Here is a 23686-nt window from a genome sequence, read left to right on the forward strand (position 1 = left end):
TTAAAATACTGGACAGCTTTGTGAGATCAAATGAACTTTGGTGGTCAAGATGTTTGTGGTATCGGTACTGATGCCGCAAAAGCCAAGACAGGGAGACATAGTGGAGTGGTAACGCGTGGGTAAGCAGTTGCTCCCGACGCCACTTGGGTACACTGCAGCATCCACCGAGAGGCTCTTGCTGCAAAGGGAATGCCTGACAGATTGAAAGACGTTTTGGAAACTACAGTGAAAATGGTTAACTTTGTTAAAGCAAGGCCCGTGAACTCGTGTGTATTTTCTACATTATGCAATGATATGGGCAGTGACCATGTAATCCTTTTACAATATACAGAAGTGCGCTGGTTATCAAGGGGCAAAGTATTGACACGTTTTTTTAATTGAGAGACGAGCTTAAAGTTTTCTTTACTGACCATCATTTTCACTTGTCTGACTGCTTGCATGATGAAGAGTTTCTCGCATGACTGGCCTATCTGGGTGATGCTTTTTCTCGCCTGAATGATCTGAATCTAGGATTACAGGGACTCCCCGCAACTTTATTCAAAGTGCTGGACAAAATTGTGGCTATGATTAAGAAGTTGGAGCTCTTTTCTGTCTGCATTAACAAGGACAACACACTTGTATGATTTTGTATGATTTGTTTGTGTGCAAATGAACTCAAGCTTACGGACAATGTCAAATGTGATATAGCGAAGCACCTGAGTGAGTTGGGTGCACAATTATGCAGGTACTTTCCCGAAACGGACGACACAAACAACTGGGTTCGTTATCCCTTTCATACCCTGCCTCCAGTCCACTTACCAATATCTGAACAAGAGAGCCTCATTGAAATTGCCACAAAGCAGTTCTGTGAAAATGTAATTTAATCAGAAGCCACTGCCAGATTTCTAGATAGGGCTGCGCTCAGAGTTTCTTGCCTTGGCAAATCGTGCTGTTAAGACACTGATGCCCTTCGCAACCACATACCTATGTGAGAGTGGATTCTCGGCCCTCACTAGCATGAACAATAAATACAGGCACATTGTGTGTGGAAATAATTTAAGACAGACTCTCTCCAATACAATACAACATTGCAGAGTTATGTGCATCCTTTCAAGCACACTCTTCTCATTAACATGTGGTGAGTTATTCACAATTTTTGATGAACAAATAAGGTTTTATATGTAAGATGGCTAAATAAAAGAGCAAAATTATTGATTATTATTATATTATTATTTGTGCCCTGGTCCTATTAGAGCTCGTTGTCACTTCCCACGAGCCGGGTTGTGAGAAAAACTCACAGTCATTCTTATGTTTAATAAATGTATCATATAGTGTGTGTGGCAGGCTTACAATGACGGCAAAAAACAGAACTTGAGAGTGCGCTGAGCCTGGTGCTAGAGAGGGTACGCAGATGGAGGTTGAATGTTTGAAGGGGTACGGGACAATAAAAAGTTTGGGAACCACTGGACTATGCAAACGATTTGGAATTTCCAACATTGTTTCTTATAAAAACAAGTAGCGATGCAGTCAGTGTTTCATCAACTCTTAGCCAAGAGAAACTGTCATGCATAGTATTGATATTAGCCCTCTGATTACAATAAAGAGCAAAATGTGCCGCTCTGTTCTGGGCCAGCTGCAGCTTAACTCTGTCCTTCTTTGCAGCACTTCACCATATGACTTGACAATTGTACCCCAAAAATTAACAAATCAACTAGAGCCTGCAGGACTTAATTGACCCCCCATAAACGTAACGGACATATACCAGGAGCTGTGCCAGGCCCGCCACGTCTGTTGACTCATCCAGCTTTAACGCATATAATTCACTGGTTTGTATGCGAAGCAGTAATTGTTTCAAAACATTTCCTGCCATGTCACTGATGCGTCATGAAACAGTGTTGTTTGATGAAGGCATTGTCTGAAAAGGTTTTTGGGTCTTTTCCCCCAGCTCTGTCCCAGTCATATCCGCGGCAGCAGGAAGAATTAAGTCCTCCACAATAGTATGGGGCTTGCCTGTCCTAGCCACTTGGTAGCTCACCATATAAGACGCTTCTAGCCCCTTTTATTAATGGTATCTGTTGCTTTTATACATGTCTTACGACTCGAAAGTCATCTTTATTCTCGCTCAAAAACTCCTGTGGCTTACTTTCCAAATTGTCATGTTATGTTTCTAAATGTCTGCGCAAGAGTGGTTTCCCGCGAGAGTAATGGTTAATGTGATTGGATGTTAATTATTTGACTAGGCCACCTGTATTTGACATTGTGTTGTTATTTCGCTGAACACTAGATGGTTTAATTTTATTTTTTTATTTGAAATTAAATTTGATTCACATTTCTATTTGACGAACCCCCGATGGCATTGCACGTATCCCCAGTTTGGGAATACCTGGCATAGTCAATTTACCCCACCAGACATTACACCAAGGGTCTTTTCACAGTCCCTAGGTCCAGAACAAATTCAAGAAAATGTACAGTATTACAGTGTACAGTGGAGCTCCCATCCATCTCATATAGTGCAAGTCAACTGCAAACCTGGTTTCAAAAAACAAATAAAGCAACACCTCACGCCACAACATCTCTCCACCAAGTGACTTACTTTTGGTGCGTATGTACTGACAAGTATGTGTAACAATTAGATGTGCACACACGTTAATGTTTTTAAATATATGTGAATTGTAAAGTATTGTGTCTGTAATGTATTTTTTGTTGTGTCGGACCGCAGTAAGACTAGCTGTCACCATTGGCATCGACTAATGGGGATCCTAATAAAATCATATAAATTATTTTTTTTTAAATCACAGCACCTCCCCTCCCAAAAAACACCTTCGTCTTTCCTTTTCTGCAACACTCCCTCATCTTGTCTTACTAGCACTGACTTCACTGAGGAAAAGTTTTACTTACTATGATTGTGATATGTGGTTGTCTCACCTAGCTACCTTAGGATGAATGCACTGTTAGTCACTGGAAAAGAGTGTCTGCCAAATGACTAAAATGTTTATGTAAATCATTGTTACCATAAGGTGGCACTATTGTCTATTGGCTAAAATGCCCTCCATGTACCAGGATGTGGTTTGCTCACTGTAACCTTGCGTTCATTGCAGATTGAAAGTTGAATATATGTCTGTCTACAAAATGATTAGTCTTTACACCAAATTGATAGTCTTACATTTTGTGTTGAAAATGCAGATACTGTTTGAATGAGTGAAAATGAAACCAGTTGCTGTCTGTCAAATCAGACAAAATACAAGTATATAAAATTATGTATGGCTACTCTGGCATGTGCTTGAGGGGTATAATAATGTGCATGACGTACTTTAGATTTGTAATAATATATTGCATATTCAAATACAAAAACACTACGTCTCTACAATTAGTTTGAATGCATCCCCCCCCCCAAAAAGGATAATTCAAACTGTAAAACACTAGGACCAAATCATTTATCGAAGGCATACCATGAGCCCATTTTAAATACTTGATGATTTAAAATTACTGATTGACAAACTTTTCACTATGAAGCAGACAGCAACCATCTGTAACAAAATACAGCTGCCGCACCCTCTCAAAGAGCACTACATTATAGTCGAGGTCATTATAGGAATCTGAGAAGTTCCCTTTAAGTGAGGTGAACTCATGGGATTCCATCTTACCGTACATGTACACACACCCCACCCCGAGCCATCAGACTGGAAAAACCAGTTATCACCATTCATAGTCTACTGTGACACTCTCTGGGTAAATAATAGGCCTAAGACAAAGCAAATGTAGAAATATTTTTATTAGAAGAAATTCAGAAGAATGCACCCAAAATTATTTGGTAGTTTTTATACTAAAAAGAGTCTTTCAGAGATGTATCAAAGCAGTTAAGAAAATAGAATGTTTGGCTCGAAATGCTGTTAAGAGATCTGGTGGAAAATAAAGACAAGTAACATCTGTATATTCAAGGCCTGTAAATTCAATGGTATTTATAAACTCTCCATTTCGCAGATGCTAAAAATCGAATCGCAACCTAAGTATCAAAACAATGGTCAAGTAAATATAAATTCAAAGGCCTCATTTATCAGTAAGAAAAATATGGTACCAGTCAAAAGTTAGGACACCTACTCATTCATAAGTTTCTTTATATTGTACAATAATAGTGAAGACATCAAAACTATGAAATAGTTCTTGTAGTAACCAAAAAAGGGTTAAACAAATCAAAATATATTTGAGATTCTTCAAAGTAGCCACCCTTTGCCTTGATGACAGCTTTGTACACTCTTGGAATTCCCTCAATCAGCTTCATGAGGTAGTCATCTGGAACGCATTCCAATTAATTACAGGTGTACCTTGTTAAAAGTTAATTTGTGGAATTTCTTTCCTTCTTAATGCATTTGAGCCAATCAGGTGTGTTGTGACATGGTAGGGGTGGTATACAGAAGATAGCCCTATTTGGTAAATGACCAAGTCCATATTATGGCAAGAACAGCTCAAATAAGCAAAGAGAAACGACAGTTCATCATTACTTTAAGACATGAAGGTCAGTAAAGCCGGAACATTTCAAGAACTGAATGTTTTTGCGACTGCACTTGAAGAAACTATCAAGCGCTATGATGAAACTGGCTCCATTCATTAGAGATAACAGCACCTCCGAAATTGCAGCCCAAATAAATGCTTCACAGAGTTCAAGTAACAGACATCTCATCATCAACTTTTCAGGAGGAGGAGACTGCGTGAATCAGGCCTTCATGGTCAAATTGCTGCAAAGAAACCATGACTAAAGGACACCAATAAGAAGACTTGCTTGGGCCAAGAAACACGAGCAATGGACATTAAACCGGTAGAAATCGGTCCTTTGATCTGATGAGTCAAAATTTGACATTTTTGGTTCCAACCGCCGTGTCTTTGTGACGCAGAGTAGGTGAATGGATGATCTACACATGTGTAGTTCCCACCATGAAGGAGGTGGTGTGATGGTGACACTGTCAGGGATTTATTTAGAATTCAAAGCACACTTAACCAGCATGGCTACCACAGCATTCTGCAGCAAAACGCCATCCCATCTGGTTTGCACTTAGTGGGACTATCATTTGTTTTTCAACAGGACAATGACCCAAAACTCACCTCCAGGCTGTGTAAGGGCTATTTGACCAAGAAGGAGAGTGATGGAGTGCTGCTTCAGATGACCTGGCCTGCACAATCACCCAACCTCAACCCAATTGAGATGGTTTGGGATGAGTTGGACGACTGCAGAGTGAAGGAAAAGCAGCCAACAAGTGCTCAGCATGTGGGAACTCCTTCTAGACTGTTGGAAAAGCATTCCAGGTTAAGCTAGTTGAGAGAATGCCAAGAGTGTGAAAAGCTGTCATCAAAGCAAAGGATGGCTACTTTGAAGAATCTTTGTTTAACACTTTTTTTGGTTACTACATGATGCCATATGTGTTAGTTTTGATGTCTTCACTACAATGTAGAAAATAGTAAAAATAAAGAAAAAACCTTGAATAAGTAGGTGTGTCCAAACTTTTGACTGGTACTGTCGGTCAAGTACACTTCTTTTCATCAAACAACGCCGGTGTCCCAAATTGTACCAATATAGGGGATAGGGTGCAATTTGGGACACGAGAGCCATCTTAATTCCAGACTCCTTCCTTACGCTATACAGAGCTTAATTGATTTAACGTAGCTTAGTGCTCTATCATCTTGACAATAGACATTTTCCATCTAATGGATCAAGCACACGATTTCACAACGTTGCATTATTTTCAAAAGTACAGTGTGCTCACTGTCATGAATAAAGGTGCTGGTTTTTGAAAGCCACTTATGAGTCAATCTGTCAGTAGGGATGGGGAAGGACTGGAGGTCTAGCACTGGAGTATGCAAAACACTCAACTACCTGTCATTAAATCAGAGCGTTATAATACCTATAGCTGATAATGGACAATGCATTGTTCAAGACACTTTCACCATTGTTGAACCTTTAGACTCATGCCAAACGGTAGCCAAACTCCACAATGATTTCATTGAAAGTTGAGCAGACTAGAGTTTAGTTGAACCTCCAACTCACTTTGCAGTTGATACTTCAAAAATGTAAATTCTTAAACCCTTACCGTGTACCTATCTTTGCCTGTTGTTGCAGGCCTTTGTTTGCAAAGATCCCTACTTTTTAATTACACATTAATCAAATACAACCGACTGTTTCTTCATTGCTGTTGCTCTAAGATTGCAACTCAGCGTGAATGCGCATGTGTCAACTGAATCTCAAAAAGGAAACAGTCAGTGGTTGTATTTGACTAAAGTTTTATTAAAAAGTATGGATTTCAGCAAACAAAAAAAGGCACGCAAACAGGACAAACATGGTAAGGGTTTAAGAAATTAAAAAAAGTGTATGTATCTACTGCACAGCGACTGGAAGGAGTTGGAGGTTCATAATTATTATTATTTTTAAATAACTCTAGTCTGCACTCAACTCTATGAATTAAATCATCTTGGAGTTAAGGTACTTGGCTAGACAAACAGATTAAGAGTTAACCTTTATCTTGGGCAATGCCAAATATCTGCTAGTGCGTTTGACAACTCATCTTTCATGTACGTGTGTCATGAAAACGCATATTATGCACAACTAGTGCATTATATGTATTATACACAACTAGATCTAGCTACACACCAGGCTATTCTGACATGGTTGGATTTATTTAAAAATTCTAAATACTATAGCAAGGGTAAGGGCCTTTGGTCAATGTTGATGCTGAAAGATATCAATACAGTCAACGAGCGGTTGAGTATTGGAAGGATAAAGCACTTGGATATAGTTGGAATAGTGAAGGACCACTGATACACATATTCTCTCCCACTGTCAGCATAAGTAGCCTGGTCCCCAGATTAGTTTGTGCTGTATAGCCAACTACTATGGTCGTTGTCATGCAAAACCCTTAGGTCGGAATCTTCTTAAGTAATTCTGCCTCATTGGTTTGTTGCGCTGGTCAGGACGTCTCTGGTCCTTGTCAACTTCACGGTCATCTCTCCTCGTGGTGCGTTGGTGCATGGCACCCGTAGTGTCTACATACAAAGTATTGTGGGTAGTGCCGTTTGCATGAGGAAAAAAGGGCTCTCCTTCAGGGTACTCTCGGTTTGACATGACAATAACCATGGGAGTTGGCAATTCAGCATAAACAGATCTGGGACCAGGCTAACGTGTAAGCACTAAAACCGTGTGTCCACCTGATTCCATAGCAGAGGGATTGAGTGAACGTCTGTCAGCTTTGCTTATGTCAACTGGCTTAATTGAGAAACAATGTATGCAGTGTCTATGGGTTACAGAACAAGCACGCGTTTCATTTCTGGCACACAGCAACACACTTTTGAGTTGGAGGCCCCAGGCTCCATCGGCACACTGGGAGAATGTGAGCCAGCCAGCCAGCCCCAATCTACAGGTATTTCCCTGGCCGCTGTAACTTATCAAGCTCTGAACCCTTAACAGACTTAAGGCTTTTAAAACTAGACCACCACAGGGGATGTTGCTGCTTTTCTGAATGCAGAGTAACGACAGACAGAGAAATCCTATGGATGTGTTCTCAGCTCAACCACTAATGTAACTGCTTTCCATTTTACAGGGGTTCAACTCTAACAGTTACATGATTCCAATCCATTATTAAGAGCACTTGGGGCTTATACAATGCAGTCGGAAAGTATTCAGACCCCGTCCCCTTTTCCATATTTTGTTACGTTACAGCCTTATTCTAAAATTGATTAAATTACATGTTTTCCTCATCAATCTATACACAATAATGACAAAGCTAATTTATTAAAAACAGAAATACCTTATTTACATAGGTATTCAGACCCCTTGCTATGAGATTCGAAATTTAGCTCAGGTGCATCTGGTTTCCATTGATCATCCTATTCCTAAAACTTGATTGGAGTCCACCTGTGGTACATTCAACTTATTGGACATGATTTGGAAAGGCACACACACCGGTCTATATAAGGTCCAACAGTTGACAGTACATGTCAGAGCAAAAAACAAGCAATGAGGTCGAAGGAATTGTCCGTAGAGCTCTGAGACAAGATTGTGTCGAGTCACAGATCTTGAGAAGGGTACAACATTTTTCTTTCTCAGCATTGAAGGTCCCCAAGAACACAGTGGCCTCCATCATTCTTAAATGGAAAATTGGAAACACCAAGACTCTTCCTAGAGCTGGCCTCTCTGCCAAACTGAGCAATCGGTGGAGAAGGGCCTTGGTCAGGGAGGTGCCCAAGAACCTGATGGTCACTCTGACAGAGCTCCAGAGGTCCTCTGTGGAGATGGGAGAACCGTCCAGAAGGACAACCATCTCTGGAGCACTCCACCAATCAGACCTTTATGTTAGAGTGGCCAGACGGAAGCCACTCCTCAGTAAAAGGCACATGACAGCCTGCTTGGAATTTGCCAAAAGGTACCAAAGGACTCTCAGACCATGAGAAACAAGATTCTCTGGACTGATGAAACCAAGATTGAACTCTTTGGCATGAATGCCAAGCGTCACGTCTGGAGGAAACCTGGCACCATCTCTACGGTGAAGCATGGTGGCAGCATCATGATGTGGGGATGTTTTTCAGCAGCTTGGACTGGGAGACTAGTCAGGATCGAGGGAAAGATGAACGGTGCAAAATACAGAGAGATCCTTGATGAAAACCTGCTCCAGAGTGCTCAGAACCACAGACTGGGGTGAAGGTTCACCTTTCAACATGACAACAACCTTAAGCACACAGCCAAGACAAGACAGGAGTGGCTTTGGGACAAGTCTTTGAATGTCCTTGAGTAGTCCATCCAGAGCCCAGACATGGACCCGATCGAACATCTCTGGAGAGACCTGAAAATAGCTGTGCTGCAACGCTCCCCATCCAACCTGACAGAGCTTGAGAGGAAAAAAAAAAGGTTTTTGCTTGGTCATTATGGGGCATTGTGTGTAGATTGATGAGGGGAAAAAAACAATTGAATACATTTTAGAATAAGGCTGTAACGTAACAAAATGTGGGAAAAGTCCAGGGTTCTGAATACTTTCCAAAGGAACTGTATAAATATATGATCCCTTACTGTATTTACTAGTAGTAGGTCTCCAAAGGAAAAATACAAATATGTTATTAGGTCCTCTTATTCTAATAATATGACATAATATCCTTATCGGCTTGGAGATATGAGCTGTAGGAGTCCATTCAATAAAAGAAGGAAGTGCTCATGTCCAGTCATTGGGTTTCTGTGGTTTATTGAAGGTATAACCTCCCCTGGTCATCCCTCCAGCAGGGAGAACCAGTACTCTGGGTCCCCAGGACCATCAGAGCAGTGGAGAACTGGAGGGAGAGGAGGTTAGTCTAGTCCCCTCAAACTCAACTCTGGACCTCAAAGCCAGTTCCACTGCTTTCATTCCATTGCTCCCCTCTAATCACAGACTGATTTACACCTTGGACACCAGGTAGATGCAAATATGTATCAGGTAGAACAGAAAACCAACAGGCTCCAGACCTCATATGGTAAGAGTTGAATACCCCTGGTCTAGTCTATGGGTGGTAAGGCCACATGTAGCAAGTCCCTTGTTAATTTACGGGAGGTAGGTGGGGGGAAGGGGGGGGATTCCCAAGGCTTGGGTCTCAGGCTCTAAAGATGTGAACGGCGCGCACCACATACTGCCTGCAGATGGGGCACTCGTTCATCCGCTTGCCACACTTGGTGCAGGTGACCATGTGGCCGCACTCCAGCAGGACACAGTCAATAGGAGAGTCCATGCAGATCTTACACAGGTTCTCCTCCTGGCCAGGGGTACCACTGGGGTCTGGGAGAAAGAAACAAGGAAAAAAACACCCTTATACACAAACACATTTCATTAAATACTAGCTTGTACTAAGTTGACCAAAGACAACTTGTTGACTCTCAACCAACTGTTATTAATCGGATTTATAATACCTATAGCTCATAATTGATTGTTCAAGGCACTTTCACCATTACCATGCCAAACGGAAGAGTTTCAACTTTCATCTTGGGGAGCTTTGCATTGCCTTAAGTGCAGGGGGGGGGGGACTCACCTGTGCCGTCATTTGTACTTGAAACTGGAGGATAAAGGGAAGAATAAAATGAAAAAAAGCATGTTAAACACTTCCTTGAATGATGCAAGAAATTCCCTGTTGTTTTACAAGGTATAAACTTCAGTAATAGTAAAACATTTAATTTGAGAGGTATTTCATTTGTTGCATGTGTCAAGCCTCAAATCAGACAAACAAATGCCATATCATTAGATGCCTTCCCATAATTTGTTTACTTTCACAACAATTTGTGAAACTACAAACATATTGTGGTGCGAGTTGGGATAGCACATCGCCATGGAGCCTGCAGTGTTGCTGCCTCGGTTGAAGTGGGAATCGGCGGTTCTAATAATTATATACAGTGGATACAAACAATACCCCATAATGACAAAGCAAAAACAGGTTTTTAGAAATGTTTGCAAATTTACATGGGAATATCACATCACGTATTCAGACACTACTCAGAAATTTGTTGAAGCATCTTTGGCAGCGATTACAGCCTTGAGTCTTCTTGGTTATGACGCTACAAGCTTGACACATGTATTTGGGGAGTTTCTCCCATTCTTCTCTGCAGATCCTCTCAAGCTCTGTCAAGTTGGATGGGGAGCGTAGCTGCACAGCTATTTTCAGATCTCTCCAGAGATGTTAGATCGGGTTCAAGGCCGGGCTCTGGCTGGGCCTCTTAAAGACATTCAGAAACTTGTCCCGAAGCCACTCCTGTGTTGTCTTGGCTGTGTGCTTAGGGTCATTGTCCTGTTGAAAGGTGAACCTTCACCCAAGTCTGAGGTCCTGAGCACTCTGGAGCAGGTTTTCATCAAGGATCTCTGTACTTTGATCCAGTCATCTTTCCCTCGATCCTGACTAATCTCCCAGTCCATGCTGCAGAAAAACATCCCCACATCATGATGCTGCCACCACCACACTTCACCGTAGGGATGGTGCCAGGTTTCCTCCAGACGTGACGCTTGGCATTCAGGCCAAAGAGTTCAATCTTGGTTTCATCAGACCAGAGAATCTTGTTTCTCATGGTTGGAGAGTCCTTTCAGTACCTTTTGGCAAACTCCAAGCGGGCTGTCATGTGCCTTTTACTGAGGAGTGGCTTCCGTCTGGCCACTAACATAAAGCCTGATTGGTGGAGTGCTCCAGAGATGGTTGTCCTTCTGGAAGGTTCTCCCATCTCCATAGAAGAACTCTGGATCTCTGTCAGAGTGACTATTGTTTGTTTTTTTTAAATACATTTTAGAATAAGGCTGTAACATAACAAAATATGGAAAAGGTCAAGGGGTGTACACTGTATATTAGCCCTACAGTAACCTAGCTAAGTGAGTAAGCGAAAACAGTGAGCTTCTGTAATAGAAGTCCAAACAGGATGTCTCATCTTACAGTCCTCTAAATTTGAGTAATTTAGCCGACACTCTTATCCAGAACAACTTACTATCCGGGCTGTATTTATTAGTGCACACTGTAGTAAACTGCTTTGCAACATAATCTTTTTTTTCTCAACAAAAACAAGGTACTTATTGGACAAATTCAGGTATGTCCCGCACAGCTTCGTCCTAGGTCCCTCCCAGTTACGTCCTGTTCGATTCCGTTTCATTCCTAGTAAATACACCCCAGTTCAACTATGATGCCGGTAGGGAAAACAACCATATATCCCAATCATTGCAGGTAAAACCTCCTTTACCCAGATTCTGGAGGTCCTTCTGGTCGTGATAGAGGCGGGTGACCCTCTCCATTAGCTCCCACTTCTCACAGCAGCCCTTGTAGTTAACAAAGTTACGGGCTAGGATCTCCTTGAGCTGCCGAACGCTGAGGGCATCGATGTCGTCTTCCGTGGCCAGGTCTGACAGCGACGCCCTGCGGCCTGGCGCCAGCACCTCATCTGTGTCTGAGGACTGAGCAACAGCATAGCAAAAATCAGAGTTGCGTTCAATAGTGAACAATGTTGTGGAACGTTCAGATACATTGTGTTAAGGGCCTGTGAAACGGACATGCATTGATCTATAACTAACACGTGCATCTAAGAGAGGTTTATTTATTTAACCTTTATTTAACCAGGTAGGCAAGTCGAGAACAAGTTCTCATTTACAACTGTGACCTGGTCAAGATAAAGCAAAGCAGTTCGACACATAACACAGAGATACACATGGAGTAAAACAAACATACAATCAATAATACAGTAGAAAAACAAGTCTATATACAATGTGAGCAAATGAGGTGAGATAAGGGAGGTAAAGGCAATAAATAGGCCATGGTGGTGAAGTAAATACAATATAGCAATTAAAACAATGGAATGGTAGATTTGACAGTAGATGAGTGTGCAAAGTAGAAATATTGGGGTGCAAAGGAGCAAAATAAATTACAAAAATAAATAAATAAAGTAGGGTAAGAGGTAGTTGTTTGGGCTATCTATAGATAAAGTATCAGATATCAAGTCAGCTCGATTCCTGACATTTTTTAACAGCCATGTTCAGTACGTTGCGCCCTCCTTAACCCACGCTTGATTGGCATAAAATAAAAATCTAGTGAAAAAGGTTACAGGTTCATTAGAATGGAATGACACAAAGGCTATTCCTGATTTTCTAAGGTCAGACGGAAATCGTGAACAATCACATCACATTTACAGCCATCATGTTTGAATGTCAGAATGATTGATTAAAAGGATCCATACACTAACTGAACAGGGCCCATATTCATAAAGATTTTCAAAGTAGTGCTGATCTAGGATCAGTTTAGCCTTTTTGGAACATTAATAATAACAACAACAAGATTGGGGAACTGATCCTAGATCAGTACTACTGCTCTGAGACACTGAATACAGGCCTAGAACCTACGCCACAAGATGGATTTTGGTTCTTTGAGATCTTTTTCTAGGTCGACAATTTGAGTCATTGTGTGACAACACCAACTATCTTGTTTAGCTACCCCAACCCAAACTGTATTAAAAGGAACAGTGTCAGTCACATGGGGCATTCACAGCCACACTGCAGGAAATGGCAACACGCCACATTACATGCCAAAGCTGAAATCCATCAGTGGGGATAAGAATAGATTACTGCTTGGCTACAAGGGCCTACATTTCTGACAGACATGTGAATAATGGGGCACACCATGCAGACATGGGGAGCCAGCCATCAAACAACAAAACACTGCTCTACAATGGGACTCTGTCTGAGCACAATGGCACTGGAGGGTCTAAAACAGTAACTAGCCTTATGTCCTACAGTATGAGTAAACTAAATATATAGGCTTAGCAAGAGAGTTTTCTAAACTCACCATATCATGTCAAGATGAAAAAATAACTTGAAAGGGTGTCTCAAAAGTGTGAAATTACACTTGTCCTTCAGCAAACGCAGAGCATATCTTGACCCCATACTGAACCCTTACTCTATCACAGCCGTATCTTAACACTTTCAATCCTCCTATAGCCTAATGGCATGTGCCAAAGTTTAATACATTAAAACATGTGGTGTAATACATTTGTAATGCATGTTTGCAAAAATGTACTATGATATGGTAACCTCTTAAAATTACATTTTAAATTAAAATGATCAATTAAAGGTAAAATTGTTTTGAAACCATTATTTTTGGTCTATCTCCACCTCGTATTTGACCAAAACCTAACCAACCTCCGGCCTTCTGACACCCATTCAAAACCCTAACCCCATCACCACCAACATGACAGGCGAGAATGATAGATTAACAATGAACAGACGGCAGACTGGCACAGAAGCCAAGAACAATAAACACATACAATACCAGTTAGTTTGGACACATCTACTCATTGTAGAATAATAGTGAAGACATCAAAACTATTAAATAACACATATGGAATCATGTAGTAACCAAAAAGTGTTAGACAAATCAAAATATATTTTATATTTGAGACTCTTCAAAGTAGCCACCTTTTGCCTCGGTGAGACCTTTGCATACTCTTGGCATTCTCTCAACCAGCATCACCTGGAACACTTTCCCAACAGTCTTGAAGGAGTTCCTACATATGCTGAGCACTTGTTTGCTGCTTTTCCTTCACTCTGCAGTCGTCCAACTCATCCCAAACCATCTCAATTGGGTTGAGGTCAGGTGATTGTGGAGTTGATAAAATAATTTATATGTTTTAAGATAATGATTAAATAATTCTACCCTGAAACGTAACTAATTAGTTGCTTATGTAGGATGTATAATGAATAATTAAAGTATTAAATATAAGTCCAACTAGGTTGGACTGGGAGGGAGATAAATGTGTGCATGTGTGTGCTGAAGAAAATACCAAGAACAATTAAAACTATTTGGCTCGACCTTGCTAGAACTGAGAAACTTAGGATAGGACAGGGAGTACTCCAAGGCTTCTCTAATCTCGGGGGAATGGAACGGACAGCGCTGGGTAGTGATACACAGTGGTGAGAACTCTGGAGAAGCACACAACTCACCTACTGTTCGTGTGCATGTATGTGCGTAGGATATCTACTGTTTGTGTGGATGTATGTGCGTAGGTAGGAAGTGAACTATAAAATGAATGTCTTTGTATAATGAACTTCAGAGTACGCTCATGAATAAACATTTTGACTATTGTAAGCTGGGACTCTCGTCTGTTTCATTCAACCAGAATCTTACAAATTCTGGGTAGCAGACTGAGTAGATTAATTGAAGTTTATGAACATTGATAACGAAATTCACATAACAGGAGTCCAGGTCATCTGTAAGGAATCATTTTTTCTTAACCGACTTGCCTGGGTAAACAAAGGTTAAATTAAAAAAATGATGCAGCACTCCATCACTCTCCTTCTTGGTCAAATAGCCCTTACACAGCCTTGAGGTGAGTTTTGGGTCATTGTCCTGTTGAAAAACAAATGATAGTCCCACGAAGTGCAAACCAGATGGGATGGTGTTTTGCTGCAGAATGCTGTGGTAGCCATTCTGGTTAAGTGTGCATTGAATTCTAAATAAATCACTGACAGTGTCACCAGCAAAGCGCCCACACATCCTCCTCTATGATTCACGGTGGCAACCACACTTGCAGAGATCATCCGATCACCTACTCTGCGTCTCACAAGACACAGCGGTTGGAACCAAAAATCTCAAATTTGGACTCTTCAGACCAAAGGACAGATTTCCGCCGGTCTCATGTCCATTGCTCGTGTTTCTTGGCCCAAGCAAGTCTCTTCTTCTTATTGATGTCCTTTAGTAGTGGTTTCTTTGCAGCAATTCGACCATGAAGGCCTGATTCACGCAGTCTCCTCTGAACAGTTGATGTTGAGATGTCTATTACTTGAACTCTGTGAATCTTTTAATTGGGCTGCAATCTGAGGTGCAGATATTCTAATGAACTCATCCTCTGCAGCAGCGGTAACTCTGGGTTTTCCATTCCTGTGGTGGTCCTCATGTGAGCCAATTTCATCATAGCACTTGATTGTTTTTGCGACTGCACTTGAGGAAACTTTCAGTTCTTGAAATGTTCCAAATTTACTGACCTTCATGTCTTAAAGTAATGATGGACTGTCGTTTCTCTTTGCTTATTTGAGCTGTTCTTGCCATAATATGGATTTAGTCATTTACCAAATAGAGCTATCTTCTGTATACCACCCTTACCTTGTCACAACAACTGATTGGCCCAAATACATTAAGAAGGAAAGAAATTCCACAAATGAACAAGGCACACCGGTTAATTGGAATGCGTTCCAGGTGAATACCTCATGAAGCTGGTTGAGAGAATTCCAAGAGTGTGCAAAGCTGTTAAAGGCAAGGGGTGGCTACTTTGAAGAATCTCAAATATATTTTGATTTGTTTAACAATTTTTGGGGTTACTACATGATTCCATCTGTGTTATTTCATAGTTTTGATGTCTTCACTATTATTCTACAATGTATAAAATAGTAAAAATAAAGAAAAACCCTGGAATGAGTAGGTGTGTTCAAACTTTTGACTGGCACTATACGACACTCCTCTTTCTAATATTTACGATGATCCAACAAACAGTTCCAATTCCAGTTTCCACCATTAACCAGAGAGGTTGTGCGGATTTGCCAACAAATAATACAACGGTCAACTTCCTTAATTGAGTTAATATTTAACATAGTAAGTCGTAGTAAATCCGTCATATCAACCTTTACCCTTTCTGAGAATGCTAGCTTTTAATAACTTCCTGCCAAAGCAGGTTCTAGCCATCACAGTTAAAAGCTTAGAGGAGGAAGCCCATCTTGCGTCAATGGAGGTCAAATCTGGTAAATGTCACAGGACTCTATTTCACAGAATGTTTGTTCTCATTCTGTATAGGGCACACATAGTAAAAACAAAAATCTATCTAGCAACCTAAGCAGGTTCTGAGACCCATCTGAGATCAGGGCCTGTATTCATGAAGCGTCTCAGAGTATGAGCCAAGAACTATGAAATACTTTTCTAGACAAAGGGATCATGAAAACCCTTTTAGCAGCATTAGTGTAGCCTTACTTTGATTTTTGGTTGTATCCACTATCTGGTACAGTAGAGTAGTTCCCCAAGTTCATCAAGAACAAGCTACCGACAGGTCAGAATAAAATGGCAAGGATCATTCTGAATCTTAGACCTCGGGCGCATGTTGTACGTCCTCAGCTCTGTGAACTACAGCGGCTATCAGTTGATAAAAGGGTCATTCAGTTGAAGTTGGCCCATAAAATCATGTAGGGTACAGTTCCCCCAATATCTGAAAAAGTATTTTTATGCAGTTAGGGACTCTAATTCCTACGCCACCAGAGGAAGTGCCACAGACTTCGTGCCATATAGATTCAAGAGCTTTACTGGTCAAAACACATTTTTATATACAGCAGTGGTAGAGTGAAACAAACTCCCGACTGAGATAAAAACTGTTTCGCCCAGTCATAGGTTCAAACACTCCTGCAAGGCATGGTTAATGTTGAGATAGCCTTTATATTTTGTATACATTTAAATATTTGGACACTATGATTGAATGAATCTATGGCAGTGCCCATGTCATTTGTTTTTTAACTGCAGCCCTTGCCTACCAATAGAGGACCACAATGGAAACAAGTATTTAGACTGCGTTTATAATCCTCTGAAATGTTGGTATATGTATCTGTTGCCTGGTGTAACATTTTGATGTATTTTAAAATCAAATCAGGCACTGATCTAAAAATCATATCATTGTTTTGTCTTTTAGACTAATGAATCAGGGGGGAGCTGATCCTAGATCAGCACTCCTACTCTGACATGCTTTATGAATACAGGCCCAGGGCTAAGGAGAGGATTCCCATCGCTGCTATAGCAGTACCATGGCTAGGGCCAAGAGTACTACTATAGCAGGGTCAGGCTGTAGTACCTGCAGCTCCTGCTCTCCCTGCAGCTCTGTATCTCCCTCATTGTCCAGTGGCTCCTCAGGACCCAAGGGCACCAACACAGACGGGGTCTACGAGCAAAAACCCACCACACACCAAAAACACTTAATTAGCGAGCTAGAGTTAGCCATGCTCTAACTGAAGGGGCCATACAGAAGGTTAGTAATCTATTCTCAAGCTACTGTTAATGCTACATGACACAAAAGGTGAGGTGATGGACAAAATTGTAAATTAATGGTTGACAGACAAACAAGGGTAAGGGGTTAGTGGTGTGTGGTATAGTAGGTTCTCGCCTCACCTGACTGCCCTCCTGAGTGGGTGGCGGCTGTGAAGGGACATGGTCTGCAGAGGTGGAGTCGGGGTGTGTGGAGGGTGTGGTGGTGCTAGTAGTGGGGGCTGGAAGAGGAGTTGTCTCATGCTGGGTCGCGGTGGGGGTCTGTGTTTGGGTCAGAGGGTTTATGATTGGGCCAGAGGATGATGGTGTCTGCTGTCCCAGGACCAGCTCCACCAGTTCCTCTTTCTCACGGCACATCTGTGTTGAGACCTCGTGCAGGTGGAGGTAGTCGCGCAGGTCCTTCACCTTGAGCTTCATCAGCTCGGTGCGCTCAAAAAGCGTGCCGTGAAACCGCTGGCAAGTGTGGCAAAGGCGTTGCTGGGGCTCAAGCTGGGCCGAACATCTGCCGCAGTAGTTCTTCTTGCAGTCCATGCAGACATGCTGCGGGGGAGAGGAGACCGACACACAATCACTGTCAATCATGTGTCTGTTAGCGTATTTTCCCTCCCTGGCTGTTATAATTCAGTAAATTATGGGACCAAAAGAATTCCTTTTAAAACTTGTCCCAGACTTTGCTCCAACTCTAGCTGCAACCTGACACTGACAACGCAATGTCTAGATACTGAAGACCATGAAGCATAAATGCTTGTCTTGTTCAAATCTTGCCCTGAGGCTGGTTCCGGTACAGTAAAGTACATAACCATTGCATTGGTGTTACCCTTTTCATGCCTCCACTAGATAATGGAGGTATTGAATGATGTGGAAAAAAAGCTAAGAGCAGCATGGATACTCAAGAGTCAAGCCTTGAGGTCTGGAGTATTGTTGGTTCTCTTTTCTCGGCAAGCCAGTCGTTCCGGTAGACTTCCAGTCATTGCACTAACACTAGTTAGTATGGGCTCACGAAACTACCTCTAACTTCATTTATACTGGACACAGACATAAAAATGGTATCCATGAGTTCACCTGACTCTGGGTAAGTAGAAATTACCAGAATGTCGCAATATCCATTTTATCAATGTTGATCAATTTCTAATTGGCCAAGTCTGAATTAACCACTGATTAGAGCGGAAGGATGAAAAACCTGCCGTTCTACAGATCTCAAAGGCCGGATTTGGGAAAGGGTGGGCTGAGAGTGTTTTAGGTACCTTTCTGGCAAGGGTGACGAAGCGGCTTCCGCAGGCTTTGCACGTGTGTTCCGGGAGTGGGGGCGACGGGTAGCTGCTGTAACCTGAGTTAGTATAGGCCTGGTGACGCGTGCTGTTGTTGCTCTCCTCCACCGTGGCAGTGTCCAGACAGAACCAGTTACAGCAGGACGTCCACATGCTCCACACCTGGAAACACACCAACTCTTAGATGGTCTCACCACCTGGACACACACACACGTGTTAATATGGATAGAGTGGGTTAGTGAAGATGGATAGAGTGGGTTAGTGAAGCCAGACCACTGAGTTAAGAGTTTGTGGGAGGAAAAGAGTAAGGAGTGTGGAGGTGTTGAATGGGTAAGATCATGAACAGAGTGAGTAGTGAGTGACTAAAGAGGCTAGGTATGTATGAGTGGGGCAAACTTTTGAGAAATTTGAAGGGCATGAGCAAGGGCTGGGATGATGCAGTGGAGAAAGAGCTGTAAGAGAGGTTGAGGAGGTAGGCTAGGCTATAACAAAAACACATGAAGTGCTGATGTTACAGTGCATTGGTGGTAATATGTTCGGATGTGCAATGTCGTATACAGCTCAATCAATGACACTGGGATTGCAATTGAAATGAGAGATGTGAAGTGAATGGCGTTGGCCTCAAACTTTTGTCAGTAAGGAGAGCAGGTAGCTGGCTTTTGGCTACCAGAAGTAAGGCTCCCATCATTAATTCAGAGCTTGTTCGCAGTCAGGGGTGCAGGAGCACAGGCTGGTGGGGCGGTATGTGAATTGGAGTGGGTCCAGGGGGTGTGGGATAATGGCATTGATGTGAGCCATGACCTGCCTTTCAAAGCATTTCACAGCTACAGATGTGGGTGCTACGGGATGATAGTCATTTAGACCGGTTACCTTGGCGTTCAGTAGGAGTGCTGATCTGGGATCAAGTGCCCACGTCCATGCAATATTTAAGTAATAAGCCCTGAGGCCGTGTCGTATATGGGTACGCGTGCCTGGATACAGCCATTAGCCGTGGTATACTGGTCATATACCACAAACCCCAGAGGTGCCTTATAAACTGGTTAGCAACATAATTAGAACAGTAAAAATACATTTGTCATATTGCAAAGCTTTTCAGCAAATATGCATTCAGGGCACAAACCATCCGGATTATAATATTCATTATGATCGAAAAGGTCAAACGGATCCTAGATCAGCACTCTTACTCTGAGACGCTTTATGAATACATACAGGCCTTACAGCATAGCATGTAAGGTGAGGTCTACTAACTAGCTTTAGGCTACACCCTCAATCTCTCTCAGGAATTGACAATAGGTTTGATCAGTTTTCAACTACTGCATGGGCCAATTCTCAGTCACTTGTTTATGCTCTGGTTCCCCTGTGGAACTTAATAATAGCTAGGCTACACACAAACACACTGCCATAGAGACCAAAACAAGACAGACCTAACAGCGCCTACCAAACAGCAAGGCAGATCCACATCAACAGCTGCTGCTAAGGAAATGCCTGCCACCAGGCTGCATCAAGTGGAGAACAGCTGAGGGAAAAGTGACTTGGTGCCTCAGGCATCCAGGGGCCAACTGCAAAGGTTTCACACCTGAATGCAGTGCAAAGTTAAGGAAGCCTAGTTGTACAATGAAGGAATCACTTGTAAAACTAACATTAGTCTGACCATGTCCATGCAATGTTACATTTTTTGATTGATAATAATACAAAGTGAAAGACAGCTGTCCCCCCAACTTATTCTAAAGTAGCAGCCTACATGCTAGTAGGCACATTCTGCCCCGATATAGGCTATCTTACCCTATCAACGTTAAGCAAAAGTTGGATGGAAAATCAAATAAAAAAATAAACTTCATAGCCAGTGTCCATATGATGTAGACTGGCTTTAGTGGATGTAGACTGGCTTTAGTGGCGTAGGTCAGGGTAGCCCAAGATTATCTCTGAAAATAACAGCTCCTTAAGAGCATGACTAACTCTGGCAGCCAAAACAGCCAAGTACTTCATCTAAGCGTGACTCGATTATCAATTGCGATACGGTTCTATTAACATAAAGCCCTTTACTTTCATATCAAAAAATAATTTCCCAAATGCAATATTGACACTCTGTCAGGTTGGTGGCACCTTAATTGGGGAGAACGGGCTCGTTGTAATGGCTGGAGCAGAAATAGGGGAATGGTATCAAATACGTCAAACATGGTTTCCATGTGTTTGATGCCATTGCATTCCAGACATTATTATGAGCCGTCCTCCCCTGCTGTACACTGTTTTAACTGGCAGTTAAAATATTTCCCGGTGACTAAAGTACAGTTTCTGGCATTCTAATAATTAACACAGTCTTCCGTAAACACACGATGTAACATGGATAGATGTCCGTGTGGGAACAATAACTATATAAAAAAGGTGTATCAATTTAACGTTTAAAAAAATAAAAAAATCTCGCTGATATGAAAGAAGTCCTTATGCTTCCAAAACCGTACCGCAAGCGATGCGTGTTAATGTTCTGCCCAAGCGTCGGAGCTCTTAACGAAACTCCATGTACTTACGACGCATTCGTCCAATGTCTATGATTTGTGTACTGCAATGGAACTGAGAAGCCAGAGTAGACTACTCAAAACCCCACACTCAATTGTCACAGTTTGCACTACAATAGGCTTTACGTATACCTAGTTCGTTAGGTTTAGTGGACACTAATTCAACTTTTGTAACTTACATTACACCGTGACAGCAATAGTTACAGGGTCGCAAAGTCCAACACAACAAAGACACAGGGTCCACAATCAAAACCAATATAGCCACCCATATATACGGTATGTAGTTAACGTTAGCCACCGCATTCAGAACGAGGCACAGAACCAAAACAATTGTGGGGGATGTCCCCGTACAGATGGACACGCCATCATCTTCCCAAATAAATATTTAGTAAGACCGGAAAGAAAGCAGTAACGTTAGACTCGAAATCAATGTAGCTTGCTTTTCTCATAATACGTTTTCCCATTAATCTGCTGTTGTCAGTCACTTGGTTGCCTACTAGCAGACCACAAAAAGTAAATTCACTACGTTGCGTTACCAATACATTTGAGTTGTTCAGATACTAGCGAACGCAGACCATCTGCCCATAATAGCTGGCTAGTAAACGAACGTTAGTAGCTAGCTAGCTCCTGGTGCTAACTTTATCGAGTTGAAATGATCGACATAGCTACCTCGACACGAAGCCCGGGGTCGTGAGACGCGTGCTAGCAGCAGCTGGCAAGTAGCTCGCGAGCTATGGATGACTTTTGTGGAGCTAATGTTCTCCGACACTCACAAAATGACAAGGAATAAATCGAAGTTAGCTCGTTGGAGTGAAACAGGAAGAAAGTGCTTCTAGCCAGTGACACTCCCCCGGCCAGTTTCTATCGCCCCAGAGAGTTGCTGATGCGTGTGCGCGTACATTTCGAATCGCTAGTTGAATGCAGACACGTACGAAAGTTTTCATAAGTTTTGCATGCATTTTATTTCCAGGGAAGTAGTGTCCTCTGGTGGACACTAATAAAACGACGGGGATAATGAATAGAGTCCTCAACAATTTAAAGTTATTACAGTTATTACTATCAATTACATTGCAAATAAATATCACACATTGTAAACCCATTGGTTTATCCAGAATGTCTCTGCCGCTATTTGATTGTACCAGTAAAACATAGTACTGCAGAGGATGATTATCACGGAAGGCACATCATACAGTGCCTTCAGAAAGTATTCATACCCCTCGACTTATTCCACATTTTGTTGTTACAGCCTGAATTCAAAATGGATTAAATCGATTTTTTTCCCTAACCCATCTACACCCAATACCCCATAATGACATATTGAAAATGTTTAGAGACATTTTCGCATTTACAAAAATATCAAATTTACATAAATATTCACACATTTGGCAGTGCAACCGCTGGCCAAACCGCTGGCTCAAATGACAGTGTCTGCAGTAACGTAGCAGGCACAAAATAAAGCAACAGCAAAGTTGATATTGTGAGATTTCCAAACGTTTAAAACCATGACTAGAAGGAGACTGTCAAGGACTACAGCAAAGAGATTCTGTATTTATAAGTGAGTTTATGTTTAAGTTCTTACTCAGCACTGTCAACACTTTGTATTCAACACTTTTATAAGCCATAAAATGTATATTCTTACTATTTCCACTCAGCGCTACAACAAGCACTGCAGCAGTAATGAATGAGTAGTAAAGTGTATCTATAGGCTTGCATTGTTGTTACTATTAGCGGCTTGGTTCTTTTTTAATATCAAGGAATATTTCACTTTCTCTGTTCATAGGAGTAACAACATGAATTTGTGCATGAGGCATATATAATGTGGTGCGACTCGAGTTATGCCATCAGCTGGAAGTCGGTGTCCCTTTTTGGTCAGTGTCAGTGGAGGAAAAGGAGAGTGGAGGGATGTTGAGTGTCAGACCCTCAAGCAAAGCCAATATGTGGGGATAATGTATTGGGCCTATAGCTTATTTCACAAACCTAATTGCTACAGTACTGTTTTTAATTGGTTAATGTTGAATACGTTTTAAATCAAGTTTTTAAAAAATCTGAGCGGTAGAACTTGGCATGCATTTGACTCAGTGATCTTGAGTAAGAAAAGTTTGTTTACCACTGTTTTAGAGTTTTCCCTGTTAACACAATCAACGTTTCCATTTACTGTGGTAATTGCGATTCAATCAATGAAATATTAGCCACTTTCAGTGCAACATACCGAAACAAAACAAAGTATGCAAGAGATTTTGTTGTAGGCAGAACGCATCTGAGTTTTGAGCTTCCTATACAAAAGCACAAAACGTGTACATTTTTAGACATCTTTGAAAAGTGAGTCAGGTAAAGAGCTTTTTTTTTATAGTCTTGAATAAGCTAAAAAGCCAATAGGCAGGGGGTAGCATAATTTGT

The 23686-nt window shown here is 41.7% G+C and overlaps 1 protein-coding gene across 6 annotated transcripts; it reads right to left on the reverse strand.

Moving 5' to 3' along the window:
* Positions 1-9174: 9174 nt before the first annotated feature.
* Positions 9175-22223, reverse strand: rffl (ring finger and FYVE-like domain containing E3 ubiquitin protein ligase). Of its 6 annotated transcripts, XM_014161972.2 has the most exons (8): positions 21959-22208; positions 20215-20352; positions 18753-18938; positions 17632-18048; positions 17318-17404; positions 11690-11900; positions 10009-10032; positions 9175-9758 (listed from the first exon to the last, which is right to left on the reverse strand). In XM_014161972.2, exons 3-8 carry the CDS (start codon positions 18927-18929, stop codon positions 9577-9579), a joined length of 1098 nt encoding a protein of 365 aa, XP_014017447.1. In that variant the 5' UTR covers positions 18930-18938; positions 20215-20352; positions 21959-22208; the 3' UTR covers positions 9175-9576. The 6 variants fall into 6 exon arrangements, with proteins under 6 accessions (XP_014017447.1, XP_014017444.1, XP_014017445.1 ...); XM_014161969.2 differs by lacking the exon at positions 20215-20352 and having other exon boundaries at positions 21959-22223; XM_014161970.2 differs by lacking the exon at positions 20215-20352 and having other exon boundaries at positions 18753-18973; positions 21959-22207.
* Between the last annotated feature and the right edge of the window lie 1463 nt (positions 22224-23686).

The sequence above is a fragment of the Salmo salar genome, chromosome ssa20, assembly GCF_905237065.1.
Source record: "Salmo salar chromosome ssa20, Ssal_v3.1, whole genome shotgun sequence".
Taxonomy (NCBI): Eukaryota; Metazoa; Chordata; class Actinopteri; order Salmoniformes; family Salmonidae; genus Salmo; species Salmo salar.

Excerpts from the sequence above, each read along its gene's own strand:
- rffl (XM_014161969.2), bottom strand. The coding sequence starts at position 18,929 with ATGTGGACGTCCTGCTGTAACTGGTTCTGTCTGGACACTGCCACGGTG. Across the intron at positions 18,049-18,752 it reads TCGTCACCCTTGCCAGAAAG|CATGTCTGCATGGACTGCAA; the intron begins GTACCTAAAACA and ends TCTCCCCCGCAG. Across the intron at positions 17,405-17,631 it reads CCACTCAGGAGGGCAGTCAG|ACCCCGTCTGTGTTGGTGCC; the intron begins GTGAGGCGAGAA and ends TTTTGCTCGTAG.